At 41.3% G+C, this 18,935-nt stretch overlaps 1 protein-coding gene across 12 annotated transcripts in view; it reads right to left on the reverse strand.

The window, feature by feature from the left end:
- Nedd4l (NEDD4 like E3 ubiquitin protein ligase) overlaps window positions 1-18,935 on the reverse strand; it is a 297,017-nt gene that overhangs the window by 21,103 nt on the left and 256,979 nt on the right. For all 12 annotated transcript variants that reach the window (XM_074069742.1, XM_074069745.1, XM_074069743.1 and 9 more), the window contains 6 exons: window positions 17,616-17,674; window positions 10,198-10,263; window positions 8,356-8,585; window positions 6,752-6,873; window positions 3,952-4,022; window positions 2,217-2,312 (listed from right to left, as the gene is read on the reverse strand). In XM_074069742.1, the coding sequence (XP_073925843.1) occupies window positions 2,217-2,312; window positions 3,952-4,022; window positions 6,752-6,873; window positions 8,356-8,585; window positions 10,198-10,263; window positions 17,616-17,674 (644 nt within the window). The remainder of the gene's footprint in view (window positions 1-2,216; window positions 2,313-3,951; window positions 4,023-6,751; window positions 6,874-8,355; window positions 8,586-10,197; window positions 10,264-17,615; window positions 17,675-18,935) is intronic.

An 18,935-nucleotide genomic window follows, 5' to 3' on the forward strand; every position in this document is an offset into this window, starting at 1 on the left:
TTACAATGGGGCATGAGAAGAAGGGGGAAGGAGAGAGGACAAGGTGAAAGGTGGGCAGTGCTGGATTGTAAAGGAGAGCCATGCCAGGTTTCAAGTTTGCACTGAAGGTGACAGGAAGATGGTGTTCAGATTTCAGAGACATCACACGTGGGGTGTATGCTTGGGAGTGTCCCAGAATGTACTGGAAAGAGAAGACAAATAGGAAGCCTTGAGACAGACAGAAAGGAGTCTGCTATAGCAACACAGACCAGAAGCAAACAGGGCATGTAGGAGTGCCAATCACCGGACATGGGGACCTGCTAGACACGGAGGACTGGGCATCATGGGGGGACCATTCCAAATGACACCCACTTCTCACTGATTAGACCGGAGCAGCCATGGGGAGAGAGAAAGGCTACGGCTGCAGTGTTGGGTGCCCTGGGCCTCTGAGAGAAGTGGATGGGGGTGTGGGAGAAGCCAGGGCAGTTGGAGACTAGGCAGAGGTGTGGGGTAGAGACTGGGTGTGGTGGTAAGGGGCCAAGAATGGGAGGAGGCCACCAGACTAGTGTGGCTGGGACAAGAAAGCAGTGGGTAGAAGATGGATGGCGGAGGGACACCTGTCATCAGAGGTGGATGTCAGCAGAGGAAGCCTGCCCTTTAAGGAGTCTGATGATGAAGTGTACACTTGAAAGAAGGAAGGAAGAGCAAGAACACAGTGACTCCCTGCACATCTGGGAGTGGGCAGTGAGGATCCAAGGCAGTGAATGGAGGAGGCAGACAGCACTGGGTGGTGGGGAGGGGGAAGAACTGGAGCCCTGGAGAGGGCAGTGGCTGGAAGCCCCTCCCAGCCACATTACAAGGCCCCTGGGTAGGAACCTCACAAACTCTGGCTCTTAGGCAGGATCAGAAGTAAGTCAGAGAATGAAAAAAAGGGGACTTGGGAGGAGGAGATTCTTAATGGGCTGTCTACATGAAATAACAGGTGCCTGAAGTCCTTCTGCACATATCAGCCAGGAAGAACACTACAGATTCCCCAAGTTCTCACTCCCAGGTCTCACTTAGTGGTTCCTTTTGAAGCTCCAATACTTGGCAAGGGGAAACAAGTAGTTAATAGTTGATGTTATCAATAACTAGTTGATAGCTATGTTATCCTGTCTTCTCCTCCTCTCTTCTCTGTCTTTCTCGATGTTTTGAGACAGGGTCTTGTTATGTAACCGAGCTGGCTTTGAACTTGTCATCCTCCTGACTCAGCCTCCTAAGTGCTGGATTACAGGTGTGTACCACCTTTGTTTTTTTCCTCGATTAGTAACTTTTATCCCTTTACATTCAGCTGCTTCAGTGTCTTTTCTCTGAGATTCTCCAAAACTTCTCTAACCAAAGATGGCAGGGATCTGATTTTATGACTTCAATTATCAACTGAACAGCAAATGCATTTTTCCATAGTCATATATATTTTGATACAAATCTCGGAAGCAATAAAGAACAAATCTACTTAATTTTCCATATGGCAACCCTTAACATGGGTTTTATGACCTAATTAATGTCAAGGTTCTGTAGATTCAGTCTGAGAGATGGACATATCTCTGATCTTTTGTGAAAAGACAGAAAAAGACCACCTTCAGAATCTCTCCCAAGAAGCACTGTTACTAGGGACAAATGAACCAAAGGCTTCAGAGTTAGACAAACACACTCCCGGACCCTTAGGGTGATGAAGAAAATTCCAGGCTGCACCTTTACCTTTGAAACTGACTTTTATGATGAATCAGTCTCAATGGTAGTGTAGGGGCAAAGCAAGAAGGAATGACAGAAAGACCTGAGCTACGTGGAACCAATTCCGCCATGACAACAGAACCAGAAAGCAGAGACAAAAGTCCAATGCCCTTGGAATTTCACGTACTCATATTCACGTATTCGAATCACCAAGTTAACCATTGCCCTAGTTTCTGAAGTACCTAAATTCTACAGCCAAGTCACCCTGCTGGAGTTGGCTGGAGAAGAGGAGTGCTACGTCCTACCCCAGAGGTTCCTAGAACTTCCCTAACTTGTCTGGGAGAGGGAAGGGTTGAAGCTGAGACTTGGCTTCCTGGCATGACACCAGGTACTACTAACAACAAGGTGATAATTACCATGTAAAGCTCGTGTGGCTGTTTGCGATTGTCCAGCAGAGTTGTGTTGCAGCCTATAGGAAAGAAAATGCTCTTTGAAAGCCAAAAACTCCAGGGCTTGGCCACACCTACCTGCCCAAAGTTTTCTTCGTCTATGCAGAACATAAGGTCCAGTTCGGTAGGATCATTTTCTAAGATCCATTTCAAAGAGTTGTAGTATTCACTATCCTACAGAAATGACACAGAAAGCAAAATTAAGCATTTTTGTAATGCAGAACGGTAAACAGGCTCCCTACTCACCAATGTGATGATGCCTGCTCATCCCAAACCACCTCATCCCCTAAATGTAAAATACAAGTCGACAAAAACTCTCAGTAGTGACAGGGTTTGTGGTTGTATTCTGTCCTCTAATGAGGGGGGATGGGGTGGAGGCCACTCTGCAGGGTGGTTAGAGCTGCCAGCCAGCCTGTCAGGTCTGTAGAATTTAACAAGCACTGACCAGCAGACTTCGTTCTTGCAAGAGTGAGACTATAGATGAAAGTGGGAAGGATGGTGACTACTCTAACTGGACACCAGTGGGTTCACATTCCTGTGCTCCCTGCCTGCCAATTTTAGCAATAAAGGAGGCTGCTCAGGTTCCAGAATCCAGGGCAGGAGCCACAGGGCCCTCAGCTAATCTCAGCTCAGGCCCAGGGTCTCTGCTACTAGGGACATGATAGGCTCTAAAAAGCCAAAAAAAAAAAAAAAAAAAAAAAAAAAAGCATACTGCATTTAACCCTGTCAAAAGGTGTATAAAATTAGACTTTAGGAGCAATTTCTAGAGCTGTATGGTATATGCCTGTAATACCAGGCCTCAAGAGGCTGAGGCAGGATTACAAGCAAGACCTAATCTCAAAAACCAAAAGAGCAATGACAGCAATAAAAGCATAAAACATAAACAAAATGGGAAAGCTGGAAGAAAAAGTGAGACTGGAACAAGGCTGTGGACACCAGGCCTGCCAGAACTGCGCACACAGCTGTGTTCAAGAGCACAGATGGCTACCTCCTCTTTCCTACCAATGTTGAGCAGAAGTACTGGGTCAATGCTGGTCAGTGCTGAGGACTCGGGTCACACAGCCAACTATGCATGACACAGTCCACATGCCAGTGAGGCTGAGTGAGTCACAGCTTTCTAACCCCAGTGTCAGCATGGAAGCTGAGCTGCCAGTACTCTACATGGCCAAAAATGCTTCTGAGGACACTGGCACACAGGCAAATGCCCACACACTCAGGATGAAGATGGTGGGGTATAATACAGGTAATGAAAAGGACATTTTGTTTGTGTAGAAATTCTTTTTTGTGTAGAAAGTTCTTTCTACTCTAACATGGCCAGACCAGGTAAAATAATAGCAGTTCAATGTGAAAACTTCTGGTACTATTTGGAGGGCTTCTCCTGTTCTGAGGTGACTTATTCCTCCATGTTAACATGACAGGGTGACATTTTTCCTATTGTTTTGGCCTTGCCCCTGACATTTTTATGAGGTCAGAAAACAGGATAGTGGATGAATCTGTAATTATCTAGTATTTGAAGTTCTGGATGGAAAACAGGCTACGACAAGGTCTACAAAGGTCCCTTGGATTTAATTTGTTCACAAGCTCAGGCTGGGTAGGCAGAAGTAGCAGATTTGGGTGTATCTACCCTAAGTACCACAATTCTAGGAAGTGAACACTAATTTGCTTATTACTAAAATTAGGGCCATCGATTAGTTTTGCAAACAATTTAATCCTCCTTGTCACTCACACTGAATGACAACCTACAACAACTGCCGTGACTGTAAACATGGTCTCCGACACCTGATCCATAGGATAAAGCTCTGTGTGTACTCACCACAGACTCCATGTCATTCAGCGTTATCTGCTTTCCCAACATCATCTTGTAAAAGGGTCGAATGAAGAAACCTAAAACAGGACAAAAACTGGGTTAAGTTTCAAGTCTCTGACACTCCTGAGCATCAGAGCATGAAAAAATCTGAAGGCAAGACCAGGACAGCACAATCAAAGACCTTCTAGAGTCATCCACGAACAAGTTGAGAATGGCCTGGGAAGGGCAGAGCAGGAGGAAGGAAGGTGGTTGTACTAAGAGCTAGTATAGCGGCCTGAAAATGACTACTGGGCACACCAAACAAGCTCCAGGCCAAGCAGGAGTCTGATGCAAGCAAGGCATATGGCCAAGGAAGACTGGGGATGCAACTCTGTGGATGTTCAGGGGATCCCAGGGAGGTCACGCCAGAGAAAGGGCTGAGCAGTGAGTGGGGGCTAAAGAGAGGGGCTGCTCTCTGAGGTCAGCAGTGGGCCACAATTTTACTTGCATTTCAGCATCATTGCTTGGGCAGTGATGGGGAGAAAGCACAGGGAGGGAAATGGACATCCCTGTGCAGGTTGTGCAGGTCTGTGTAATCTTCCAGGAGGGCAGGCAGAGAGCTCAAGTGGGGGGACAAGGGCAAAGAGGACCTCCACTTCCCCTCATCCAAAGAAAGGTGGCATCACACGCCTCCTTGCATGGGGCTCTGTGCCCCCCACCTCTCACCACCCTCTTCTCCCCAGAGCCCCTGGCTCAGTGTGGTCCCAACTGATTGCCAACTGACATGACTAAGTGTTTGGCAAGGTAAGAAGAACAAAGACCTCAGCAGGCAGATGGGAAAGTATGCTCTACCAACACGGGCATCCTCATTTTTAAGCAACTGAGGACTTGCTGATCACACATCTTTGGCCATTGTGGCTCTTCATCTTGCAATTCCTGACATACCATGTGATCCCCTTTTGTGCGGACCCCTTCAACAATCTCTCAGGTCTCTGTTCAGGCTCACTTCCCTCTGTGCAGCCTTGACTGCAGCTCATGGGCTGCCCACCCCCCAGGTGAAGCTCTCCTGTACCTCTAGCCAAATCAGCCCTTCCTCAGAGTGAAACTGACTCCGTCAGTCCCCGCTTAGGAGGTGCCATCACTGTAATTCTTCGTTTTGTTTTTCTCTTTTTCCCACTGAAGTATGAATACACTCAAGTCAGGATCACATCTTACACTTCTTTGTGTTCCCTGACAGCAACTAATAGGGCCTCCTCACTCAACAGAAGGTGAATAAAGTGATTTTGTTTTGTAAGAAGGCAGAAGTGAACTGAACAGGTGGACATTATCTAAGTGGGATCCTGAAGCTGAAACATGCTATATACACACAGACAGAGTGAAGAAGAAGTATCCACTGTATACATATGACCAGAATGAGTCAACTGTGCCTAACGTATACACCCATGAACATGGAGCGTCAGAAAGAAGAATCTACTATTTATATACACCCATGGACAGAATCAGAAAGAAGTGTCTACTGTGTACACACAACAGAGTGAGTCAGAAAGAAGCATCTACTGTATACATACATGGGACAGGGTGAGTAAGAAAGAAGCATGTAATGTGTACACATGGACAGAGTTGAGTTAGAAAGAAGCACTGCTATATACACACACGGACAGACAGAAAGAAGCCCGTACTGTGGAGACACTTGGAAACAGCCATAAAGAACCATCTACTGTATACACAGATAGGGAGAGTCAGAAGGAAGTGCCTAATGTATACACATGGACAGAGTGAGTTAGAAGTGTCTACTTATACCTACAGAGACAGTTAAAGAACCATCTGCTGTATAGACACACGGACAAAATCATAAAGAAGCATCTATCTCTCCCTTCTGTAAAGTAAAATACTGAGACCAGAGCATCAAAATCAGCAATTAAGAGCAAAAATATATGAAAGGGGAAAGTAAGAGGGCATATCAATTAATTATCGAAATAGCTCAGGCTCCATAAATGCAATTAACACAATTCCCATGGAAACAGCTCTCTCTACAGTAACTAAAATGTCAGTCTCTAATCTTACTGTCTTCTGTCCTCAACCATTTCACACCCAAGTTCTTAAAAAAAAAAAACCTTTCTCATGAGTTTTCCTCACTGATTTATTTCTGTAGTGCTCACTCACAGTCACTATTTTTGAAATGACCAAGGTCATAAGAAATCTGTACAACAAGCATTGATATAGCCAGGTAGGGGGGTTTGATTTCCAACTTCCAGGGTACCTTGAATTTCTTCTGTGATTTATATGCTCTCGATAAGAATGAAGTTGCTTTGTGTCATGAGTTTCAGCAAGCACTCTAGGGTTAAGGTCTTAGCTGGCTTGTAACATGACTTTGAAATTAGTCTCCTCACATTAAATACTTAGGGACAAATAGAACAATGGCAGCATATTGATGGATTAGATCATCTTAATTAACTTTTTAATTAGCCTTTCCATCTGTCACCAAAACTAGCTCTTGCTAAAGGAAAGTTGTTCTGGAAAACATACAAAGCACATAAATACAGGGTGTTTGTGTTTCACACTTAGGTTTTATAAAAGATGTACACATGACGCTTTGTCTTCAGTGCCCAAGCTGATACCAGGATATCATATAAAATACCAAAGTAATTTATTGAGGGCTGGGGATGTAACTCAGTGGTAGAGTACTTGCTTAGCATACACAAGGCCCTGGGTTCAATCCCCAGCACCAGCAGGGCTTTTAATTATAATCTATGATATGAAAGATAAGACACCTGATAGAGAATCACAAACAGCACTGTTCATTACTTCAAGACTTTTAATAACTTACCATCCAAGAGTTTCCCATGAAACACTGCCAAACCAGCAACTCTTCCAATAAAGGTGAAATAGGATAAATGGTCTTCATTACAGAGGCCTGAATTGGGATTGATCTGAAGTGTGTAGTTGTCCCTTTTGGGAGATGAGAGAGTAGAAAAGTCCAATCATTCTTTAAAAAAAAGAAGTCCAAGAATCTGAATTTTACTTGTCATCTGTCCCTCGGTTCTATGGTGAACTTGACCATACTCTGCACCCAGTGGGAACAGGAGTAATCAAGGGGATGGTACTTACCATTTGGCCAGCCTTTCTGTGACTGACCTGGAGGAGCTGATACAGCTGCCCTATAGAGTAAGTTAAACCTTCAGAAACTGCTGATGTGTGCCTATTTGTGATCTACAAAAAATGTCCATTTCACATGGTTCAGCCAGTGTCTTGAGAAGATGAGAAAGCTCATATAGTAGGGGCAGGGCAGGGATTCTGAATGGCAGGAGTCCTTTAGAACATCTCTGGGATGAAGGAAGTTAATTCCAGAGAGGCTTTTGGTTTGGGGACAAGATTGTTCCTACAGGCCCAACTCATGTTTTGTCTGCCCATCACACTGTTTTGAAAAGGCCTGGAGAGCACCACTGCAAACCTTGGGACCCCTGGATGTGGTAGTGCTCCTTGTTTGGTTCACAATCCTGAGGATCTGTGGCTTTCCAAGCGGGCCTCACAGACAGATCCTTCTAGGGAGCAGTTTTGGGGAATGTGGGTGAGCGGTGAGGATCTTGTTTTCTACTGTGCCTTCCACTTCAATGTTCTGATCAATTTTCTATAGTAGGTTTTATCGTGGGACTCATGGGACAGTTAATTACCACTGTCAGCAAACTTGGAAATTCTTGGCTAAATCAACAGAGAATGTCCTGTGGCTGCCTCCCAGATGAGCCTTGGGATGCAGGTGAGCCCATATCCCTTAGAGCCCAGTCTGGAACGATGCTAAACACTCTTGTCAAGGTCAAGTGCTATTCTACTGAGAGTTCAGGACCAGCCTCAAACCTTCAAGCATCCTCAGTCTAGAGAGAAATGAGTGGCCTCGAAAGTAGCCAATGTTTGACTGCTTAGAAAGCAATTCAACCTGACTCAGTTTCCATGCCTGGCAGTGGTAAAATCTCAATGCAAGGAACAGCCATTTCTTCTCTTACAGGGCCAGGGTATAGTCCTTTGGGCCCTAAGCATGTGTTCTCAAAGTTCTCATGACTCCCCTTCAAGGAGTGTGACTTCAAAGATGATCCTTTCCACATAATGACTCTTTCTGAATTCTGACACTGACAAATTTCCCTCTTGAATTAATGTAACTTTGCAAATGAAAATTGCTCCTGTTCCCTACCATAATTACCCAACACATTTTCAATTTCATGAACCCAGCAGACAAGAGAAGAATCAATTTGAGGTGTTCACCGAGTACATTATTTCACCATGTAGGGTTAGGACCTGGTCTAGACTTGCAAGAGGCAGTGAGGTGGAGGTGACAGAGTTGATTCATCTCAAATGGGCGAGTACTCTCATTAAGTTTAAATTCATCGAGAATAAAACGATTCCTGTGGGGAACGCATTCTGAAGGAACCGCATACTTACGTTGCAGAGTACTCAAAGAGACCATAGTAGGGGTTGAACATCTCTTTGGACAGCAAGAAGAACCATTCTCTGGCTACACCGCCATAATCTAGACCTTTCTCTGATTCAAATTCAATCCACAGTCTTGCTTTGAGGACATCTGGTCTTTTCACAGACATGATTCTTCGGTAGGACTCTTCAAATATGTTATTTCTGTGAAGTTTCATTTCAAACCTATTTGGAATATCAGCCTACAAAAAAGAAAAAAAAAAGCCTTATGATCATAGAGTAAAACTACACCTTGCTTCCTCCTAGGGAAAATACAGGGTAGAAATAAAGGCAGGTTTCAAATAAACAAGCAGTAACAAGTGGTCCAGTGGTATTTTCTCCTTTATGGGTTTTTCTTGCACAGACATCATTGGGTCAAGGTGGGACACACAGCGTCCACTTGCAATGGCTTAGGCTGAGTTAGCAACATATGTTGCAGAAGAAAATCTGCTGAGTACAGGAAAGCATCCTTTTACAGACATCATGAGCACTTCTCCACCCACAAGCAAGTGAAACAGCCAACTCCATATGTTGCTTCAGTCAAGAAAAGACTTCATCCCAAAACCTGTGAGCAATCCCGGCAGCAAGGTTGAGTCCATTCTCATCTCCTGGTGGGGACTGCAGATGATAGAGATTATCTACAATGCCTGCAAGTTCATTTTGGTGGTGGGGGGAGTGAGACTTCAATTCTGCCAACTTTGGGAGAGCTATCCCAAGCTCCACAGGTTGCTGACAGGAAGATAATACACCATTCGTGAGGATGGCCTCCGAGAAGCATGAGGATCAGGACTGGCCTTGCCCTGGAATGGGTGCAGGCAAAACAGCCATGCAAATGCAGAGTGAGGCTGGGCGACAGCCACAAGTCATTGTATATTACTTGGGGACATGCAGATGACTCACAAAGAAACACTGTGGAATATTACATGTTCCAATTTGAAACTGAAGAACAAAGAATCATTTCCAAAGTAGTGTTGATGAGGTACTTGAATCAGGACTTTGGGACAGAGGCTAGATCCTGAGTGAGTGCAGAGGCTGTGAGTGTTTCATCCCTACCACAAGCTCAGAATGAGAACACTGACTGGGAGGATGGGGCAGGGAGAGGGGGAGATGGACCGAGGCAAACAGGAGGAGCAGAGCTGTGGCTGACACTCTCCTTTCCCAGTGGTGCCACACGGATACTAAGTAAACTGAGGCGAAAATGATGACTGATAGATTCAGAGAGGTGGGGTTGGAAAGAATGCAGAAGACAACGTGGAAGAACTTGGGGATGGTGTGCCAGTGGTATTATACACGACTCTAATTCACAAGACTGCCTGTAAGTGCCTTACAGATTGTAAATTGCCACTAAGAATTATAATTAAAAAAATTACACTTGGACCTCATACTGCCAAGTATTATAATTACACATTGTAAACTTTACTTATGCTAAGATACAACTATTACAGTTACAACTATACTTCTGGACTTAAATGGAAGGCCCCGAACACTTTTCTAACTAGGATCTATGTTTTCTAAAATACAACAGCCATACGCAATTGTATGGGCTTCCCTAGACTGCTTGACTCAGGTCCTGAATTATTTTGTCCCAAAAAGTCATTTCTATTTTTTTATGTATGATATATGAAACTACTCATCAGGTTATTTGATATGTAATACTGAGTCAATCTTCACTTACTGTTTCTGTTAAAAAGAAAAAAGGAAGGTCACATTTTTAATGTACACATATAAGAAACAAACATGCTGTTCTCTGTGAAATAACTTTGGTAACTCGCAAATGACTAAAGCACAGCATTTTTGGAAGAGATGATTACTCACGGGTTTCTTTAATTTCTTCCTAAAGTAGTCATATTTCTGCTTAAATTCTCTGGAGTAAGGAACAGCCTGGAAGACAAATTTATAAACAGATAATGCAAACAATATGCTTGAAATTTTATGTATACTAAGCCAAAATTCAGAGAATGTCATGAATCATAAGCCTTAAATACTCATTTTCCATATTTTTCATAGAAAATTTACATCGTGTCTATGTAGGCCAAGAGAAAGTCCTAGAACTGGTTAGGTTTCATGAGCACCCTGAAAACAACTATACTGGTAGTCAAGAAATCTTTTAGTGCATGCTACACAAATTGAGTATGCTTACTATGTGACTTTGGTCAGGTCTGAGTCAGGGTGTAATACATACATATTTATAAAACTAAGATATAGACTAATACATATATAGTTATTAAACTATTATATATTTCACATGTGTAGTATATTTGCATATTTATGTTATATATACACTATTTACATATTTTAAATAAGTATATATAATATATATGTATATTTTCTAATGATAATAGTTATCGGTTATGGCACTTTAACACCCAATCACAAATGATCTATACTGGTTATTTTGAAAAGTCTAATCCTGCTTTCAAAATCTTTGTGGGAAGTCAAGCATGGTGGGTCACTCCTTTAATCCCATGTAATCCCAGAACTCAGTAGGTGGAAGCAGGAGGATCTCCAGTTTGAGAGTAGCCTAAGCTACACAGCAAGTTCAAGGTGACTAGCATGAGCTGTATATTGAGACCTTCTTTCAAAAAACCAAGGGCTTGGGGCGTAGCTCAGTGGTACAGACTTGTCAGTATGTGCAAGGTCCTGGGTTTGATTCCCAGCACCACAAAACAAAACCAAACAGAAAAATTTGTGGGAAAATACCATGAGCAGAAAGAAGTGTTTGATATTCTTGTCAAGGAATGTATAAGTGGAGATGCAGTCATGAGGTTTTCCTCTTGCTATTTAATAGTGGTCTTGCGCAATTTCAAATGCTTTAAAATGTGAAGTAGCGATTGTTCTACAGTGGTGGGCTCAGGATATGAGTCAGCTGTAACCATCGAAAAGTTCTCATGTCTCATCTGGGTACAGTGGTGCATGCCTGGAATTCCAGCACTCTGGAGGCCAAGGCCGGAGGATCATGAGTTTGAGGCCAGTCTGGGCTACTTAGTGAGACCCTATCTCCAAAAACCAAAGGAAAAAAAAATTCTGATACACATTCTGCTAAAGTAACAACACTTTTATGTAGCCATTTAAATAACCTTTATTTGCTACATCGTAAAGCAGCTCAGAGTCAGAGTCCTGACTTTAGGTGATTGAAAAGGTTTATATTCTTTTATGAAGCAAAACAGATTGGCTTCTGCATTTACACAGATGTAACTGTGATAGCTCAGAGAAACTTCTTGCTTCTTAGGCAGAGTGCCTCTGCTGGTATCATATTGGGCTAAGTTAAAAAAAGTGTACCAATCTTAGCAAAACGTCTCCAGACTCCCAACTTTAACACCTTTCACCATGAAGAATAGATGAACATCTGAAGACAAAATGAAGAACAAAAACTTCTGTTTTTTATCCTCCCTTCTAAGACATGATCACACAAATAATAGCTAATCCAAAACAAAAGCCAAGTACCTACTCTTTGCAGAAAATGATCATGCCATCTGTTCTGAACTCAAGAGCGATGAAGACATCATACTTATGTAGCTTAAGAACACTCTAAAGGCAGTTCACACTGCCTAGGGTCTGTTCCTAGTTCAGGCCCATCTTCATTTGATTTTCCACTGAACACCAGAGCTGACCACATTCCCATGTGAAAGTTTCAGGCAGTGTTTAGTCTGATGAAATTATGGATGAATTCTGGTTCTTGTCACTATCTGGATAACCATGAAGGCAAGGACAAGGATAGAATATTCTGACATGAGCTAAAAAACACATCATGTTTTTGGCTCCACAAACACTACGTCCTGTTGCAAAGGAAAATTTCCTCTCATTTGTTTATGCATTTCTCACTGTTTGGTGGCACACTTGCTCATTCATCCAACATGTATTTCTTGAACATCTACTCTATGCCTGGCATTTTTTGGGTGAAGGAGATGACAGCACACAAAGCAAAGTCCTTTCCCAGTTCCCTTTGGGAGCTCACAGCTGTTGGGTGCAACAGGCAATAAGAAACAAGTGTACTGAATGATGGCGAGGGAATCTAATTAAGGTATATTGTAAGCACATATGTAAATGTCACAGTGAACTCCCCTGTGCAAGTAATAAATGCCAATAAAAAGGAAATAAGTGGATTATGGAGGGCGGTCAGGGAGGGCAGTTCTGACAGAGGTAACTCTGAGCAGAAACCAGAGAGACAGGAGAGGACATACCAGAAACAATGAGCATCAAGTCCCAAAGAGGGAAAACATGGTTGATGCCTTCAGCAAGAATTAACTGTGATCAAGGGAAGCAAAAGTTATTCCCTTGCAGTCTCTCAGGCCAGTTTTAGTCCTGAATTCTAAAAAGGCTCTACTACCAGATAGCTCTGTGACATACCCTCTCCACTAAGGAGTTTCTTCCCAGTTAAGTAGAAGGATTTGACTAGCTGAACTGTAAGGCTCTTCTATTTCCAAGAGCCTTTGATTTCCACCTCCAAATGTTGAACAAAAAGTTTCACCACTCATCATTGTGTATGCAAGTTCAATGGTCTTAGGTGACAGGTTTCCTCAGTGATAGATTCTAAAATGCTGCCTGCTGCCCCAGCCCTTGCCTGCCTTGTAACCTGCCAGGTGCTGATGAGGTGTGGGTAGAAATAAGATGCTGAGATATTTCTGGTCTTTCTTCTTCTGGGGAAAGATGCATGGAAGTTGAACAATCATTCTCCTCCAATAGTGATTACCTTTTCTTTCTACAGCTAGTTCTCATGATGGAATAAGAAGAGTAAGTTTTTATAGTCTCCTCCTGAAAAGATCCCAGCAATATACAAGGACAAACACATCTATCTATACAGTACAGCTTCTGAAGAGAATTATACATCCAGTTCTTTTGTATCATACACACCAAATTATCTGTTCTCTTTTGAAAATCTGGCATACCTCATTTCCTTGCATACAATTTAAATTGCAAAATAAATCTATTTGAAAAATTAATATGGCTATAAATTAAAACTCTTTAGCATTGCATTACATTTGCTCTCTCTCTCTCTCTCTCTCTCTCTCTCGTGCAGAGTAAAACCTGCCTTATTGTGCAAGTTAGCTTTCAACATCTAGTGTCATAATAATGACTAGTGCCAGTCCAGGTGATACCTGCACTCTTTGGAGAGAAGGGTTTGTGCCTAGCATGTGAGGCCAGCACTCTGGGGCTCCAGGCCTGATTTCCACACTTGCAGAGCTAACACAATTAGCTGCGTGAGCTTCTCACAAATTGGGAATCATAACACCAGCCCTCCCTTCCTGAGTGGATTGCTGGGAATTTCAAATCAGTTGATTACAAAGTTCTTGGAAAAGGAAAAAAAGTGTTCCATAAGCATAAAGTGGTCTTCATTCTAGCAGTGTGTCTGTGACGTATGTCATAGAGGGAGCACACCAACTCATCATGATGCTGTGTACAGAGCCGTGACAGAAAGGCTCCTCCCCTTCCTAAAGACATAAAAATGCTGAACTAACTTAGGGCTAAACTTTTTTAAATTTGGGAAAAAGAGAAGCTATAGTTACCAGATAAGCAGAAAGACTCAAACTTGGGAAAATAATGGCCACTGGACCTAGACCTAAGTACTTGTGTTTAGGTGTTCATCTTTTCCCATGGGGACACAGAACTTGGCTGGTGGTCTGTATGGCCCAGGAAGCTGGAACAGTCTTCTGCTTAGGGGGCAAGCACACTACTCATCAGACTAGGCAAACTGCAAGGAAGCTTACCTTTCATCCAGGACCACAAATGGGGGAAAACAAAAAAGAAACAGACCTATAATAAGTCCATACTCCAAGCCTGTATCAAAGTATGGGTATGAGGTTCCTGGTTATCCTACAGGGGTGGCACAAATCCAGGTTAAGAAGTTGACAATAAATACAGGTCAGGGAAAAAAATGAAGACATAAATCACACACTGAACCAGACAATATAATTCCACTAAGGAGAGTCTACAGACTTAGCAAATAGGAGATTTGCTACCTCTATAAGTGATAGAATAACCTGACTTAGATAAGTGGTTTTAAAATGATAAAAGAATAAAGAACAGAATAACTAAAAAGAAAAATTTTAAAGACTAAATAGAATTTTTTAGCTATTAAACTACTGCTAAAATAATAGACAAGATAAACAGATATACAGATTATAAACACCTTAAAAATTAGCTAGAAGAATTAAGTCATAACTTAATAATAAGGAAGAAGAGGAATGTGAAACTTAAGAAAGACATACAAAAATGAAGCAAATATTAGTTGGAATTATTAAAATAAATAATCAGAGAATGGAAAATGTATTATGCAAAGAAACAACATAGTATTTCCCAGAATATAGGAAAGACATGATATCCATATTAAAGATCTTGAGTCCAAAGTAGGATAAACACAGAGAAATCCACATGTACATTCATGACAGTGAAATTGCAAGGTATCAAAGACTAAGAGAAATTTCCAGAGAAAAGAGCTATTCACCCACCCAGAAATAGCAATTAGATTGACAGCAAATTTATCAACAGTTATGGAGACCAGAGAATATGGGAGAATATCTCGAAAGGACAAAAGGAAAATAACCAATACTTCTGTATCATTTAACAGGGTCCAATCAGACATTGTGAGATGAAGAGTAGATGTTGGCCTCACTGGAAGTGTTGCTGGACAGAGACTATCAGACTTGAGTCAACAGCAAAATCCTGGGGAGTGCTTGTTGGAACACAGACTGCTGTTCTCAACCACAGAGCTGGTGGTTCCATCCATTGGGGTAGGACTCAGATGTGCTCATGCGGTCAGTAGACCACACACTATGAACCATGACCTGGGTGTACTATGTACTTCATTAACAAGAAAACCTGGGGAGGGGTGGGGTGTGGACACAAGAACCAATGGTAGGCAAAGAAATTTGTCTACATATAGGTAAAATTAAATAAGCATTCACCATTGGAAGGTTTAAAGGCAACATGGTTTTAAAATTCTGCCCAACAAAGACATGGAAAAAGGCATTCAGGTTTTCTGAGGTACTAACTCTATGCACATGAGAGAAGAGAGATTAATTTTAACCTTGGTTAAAAATTTTAATGTGAACACTAGAAGAATAGAAAGTACAACTCATAAGCTCATAAAGAAAATAAAAAGTACTCTAACAGAAGGCAAGAAAGGAGAAAAAACATTGCAAATTAAGAGACAGGGAAGATGTACTGGGCAAATACAAATGAAGAGACAAAGTGAAAGTAATTAAATTAATTTCAGAAAAAATCGAGGGAGCAACAATTGCCATGAAGACTTTGACACTCCCTGGATTAGCTCCTACAGCCAAAGGGGGTCAAAACTAATAAAGGTATGGATAACACCTCAGGCATGACCTAACAGAAACGTAAAGAATTCTATAACCTACCAAACAGAAAATATACATAATTTTGAAAACATTAAAAAGAACATTTACAATGATCACGCCTTCAAGGAAGTTTCATATATCTGGTAAGTATTTCATAGGCACTATTCTCTGACCACCATGCAAGGAAATTAGAAATAAGAAATAGACAAGAGAAGGGCTAAGGGCCCTTTTCTCAAGTGACAGAGTGCTTGCCTCACAAGCATGAGGTCCTGAGTTCAATCCCTAGTACTACAAAATACAAAACAAAACAAAACAAATTAATGAAAAGAAGCGAGAAATGGGTTGGCAAAACCTCCTCTCGAATGCTTAGATAATAAAAAAGCAGGTTCAAATACATTATAAACCAAGAAGATCATATGCAAATTGCCAAACATTTAGAACTGAACACAAGAGTGACACATATACACTAAGTTGATAACTACCCAAATACACATACTCCTATTGAAAGCAGTATAATTTGTAACAAGAAAAAAAAAAAAAAGAAGATGCTTTGATTAAAAGAAAACAGAAGGATCTTTCTTGAGGGCAAGTCCACCTGAATTTATGATACCAAATAATTTTTAGTAATAGTAAGAACTAACAGTCTTTGAGTGAAGGTAGATGACTGATAAATAATAGAAACATTTGAAAACTTTAAAATTATCTTGTCAACAGTCTTCTGGCCACTTGAGAGCAGCACTGTCTCTTGAATCTTATCTTGTTTCTAATGACTTCTAACAACCAATGGTGAGTGTGATTATCTCAAAAATATATTGTGTAGTAAAAGGCAGTGTTTTCTAAGATTAAAAAGTTCCAAGGAAAAAATAGTTGACTTTTTTAAGGTACATTGCACAGAAAGTAGTACCAAAGTAAAGGAACAAATTCAACAAAACAAATCCAACAAATGCTAAAGGGATTCCAGTTACCGATGCACATTAGCAGGGCAACTTTCAAGTTTCCAAAAGACAGATCTTTGTAATTTAAAACATAATTTGAACTCAATCAGATTAAAGTCATGAAATTAGTATTTAAATATACTTATTGGCCTCTTAGCTCAGCACTTGCTGTAAAAAACTTTCGTTCGATTTACTCATGAATTCTTTTAAAGGGACCCCAGATCTGCAATCTTCTGCTGATCCATAGTGCATTTTCTGCAATTCCAAAGTATCTCTTTGTACTTCTAAAACTGCCACTGGCAAATGCTGCTAGGGCACTTCCTGCTTAGGACCACAGCCCGTCCTATAGACACATCTGCAAGGCTAATACCAAGTGTCTGTTTTTGGGAAATGCCAGTGGGGTTCTTCCTCCTCCCATGAGCACAGTGGGCTGCACCATTTTAAGAAGCCCTAGACCTCAATCAGAGCAGACTCTTCTTCCACTGTGCATATGAGGGTTACTATGAGAAAGCCAATGGGTCAGCATAGTTAAGGATTCTTAACTCTGCTGGCTCCCCAATGGAGCGACAACCTCATTCAAATGCCTATAGAATTTTAAAGATGGAGATGTAATTTAATTAGCATGCATTTACTAATGTTGGCCTAAAGAAATGACAACACTCTATAAACTCAGGGCTTGGTTTTGCTTCACACAGATATATAGGGAAGGAGGAAATTCTGATTCTACTTTTAATCCACCCTTTTACAAAGGAGAAGAAACAATGAATGTTTCATTCTGGTACCACTATCAAATCATTTTCCTTTATAATCCAGATCCCATGGAAAGACACATGCAGCCCTACCTCACCAGGAAAGCTCAGGGAGGAGGAGAGGGGAGAAGGCTTAAATTTTTCAATTTGTCCAGGCTCTTGGCATCACAGTAATCAGTAATATGCCAGAAGCAAGTGTTTAGATGCACCCACAATCTTAAATGGAAGAGTTAGAACTTGAGAATACTGACCGGACCAGTGATGGCTGGGTTCTGCAGTCTTGGGTCTTCCCACTGAGTAATTTTGCTATCTAAAAATGTTAAAAACAGATCAGCAAGTTAGTTCCAATCTATTCTACTGGAAGGGTGTCTTAGAAAGAACTATTTCTGGGTTCTCTGAAGGTTGTCAGTCCTCTATTCTGCTCCTCAAAGATACCAACCCAGAATTTCATGGTTAGACAGTAACAATACTCTGTATGACAATCCCTCACACACTGTTTAGTTAAAAATAAAAAAAAATGCACAACTAAAGTAAAACCATCTACTTGCACTGTTTTTGGCAAGCAATCTGCTGAAATTTCAATTATAAATCCCTGTTCTTCCAAGGATTTATAACTTGATCTTGATTTTCATTTAATTTAAAAAAGGCATAAAAGTTTTAGTTCCCCAGAAGGTTAACAAACACACACACATTTTTTTTCTCATTTCAAACACTTTTAAAAATTTGCTTATGATGTTGAAAAACTGCTTTCAATTAGGAACTCTACATTGAACGAATGAACAATCCATTACATGGTGTTACTCCCACACCCCAAAATCAAAGCAGCTAGGCATCTGAAAAACGAGAATTAGACACAGCTAAGGAAGATTCCAGAGAAAGGTTTCTTTTTTGACCAGGTTAGTAGAGTTTCTTTTCTTCCAAAAGAGTCAATGTGAACAAGACTGTCCAACACCACCTACATTGCTACTTGTCTAGGTGACAACACACAACAGCTGCCCTGGGTCTCTGAGGTCTGTAGCTATGCATAAATAAAAGGACTTTGGGGGTCCTCCGTGTGGGAGGAGAGTGGGGTCTGGAGTTGAACTCACATGAAAGATGTGGAGGGAGGAGAATGGGACTTCCAAGTTGGTCAAAAATTATTTGTCTGGAAAGTAACTCTGTATACTTTTACCCTGTTAGTGGGTTGATAATAAATAACAAAATTTTAACTTAATGACTCTACCAGGAATTTTTGAAAGTCTGCTGTTATTATTATTTTAATGAAAGCACAGGTAAAGTTAAAAAAAAATTAAAGAGCTCCCATAGCACAGGGTTATTCTACAATCTTTGTTTTGTTTTCACACTGGCAGAAAATTTACACGAAACTTTGTTTTAGAGAACCTTGATGGAAGCAAAAGGTACTTTTGGGTCCCTTCCTTTGAAAACAGAAGGCTGTGGAAAGTAAAAGTTGCTGTTTGCGATGGAAACAAGAGGAAAGAACACCACATAAGGGACACAGAATATAGCTGAGTAACAATTGTGCTTTATTAAAACACTAACTTGGATAATAGCTCCGTCCACTGGATTTTGTT

The sequence above is a fragment of the Castor canadensis genome, chromosome 4, assembly GCF_047511655.1.
Source record: "Castor canadensis chromosome 4, mCasCan1.hap1v2, whole genome shotgun sequence".
Classification (NCBI taxonomy): domain Eukaryota; kingdom Metazoa; phylum Chordata; class Mammalia; order Rodentia; family Castoridae; genus Castor; species Castor canadensis.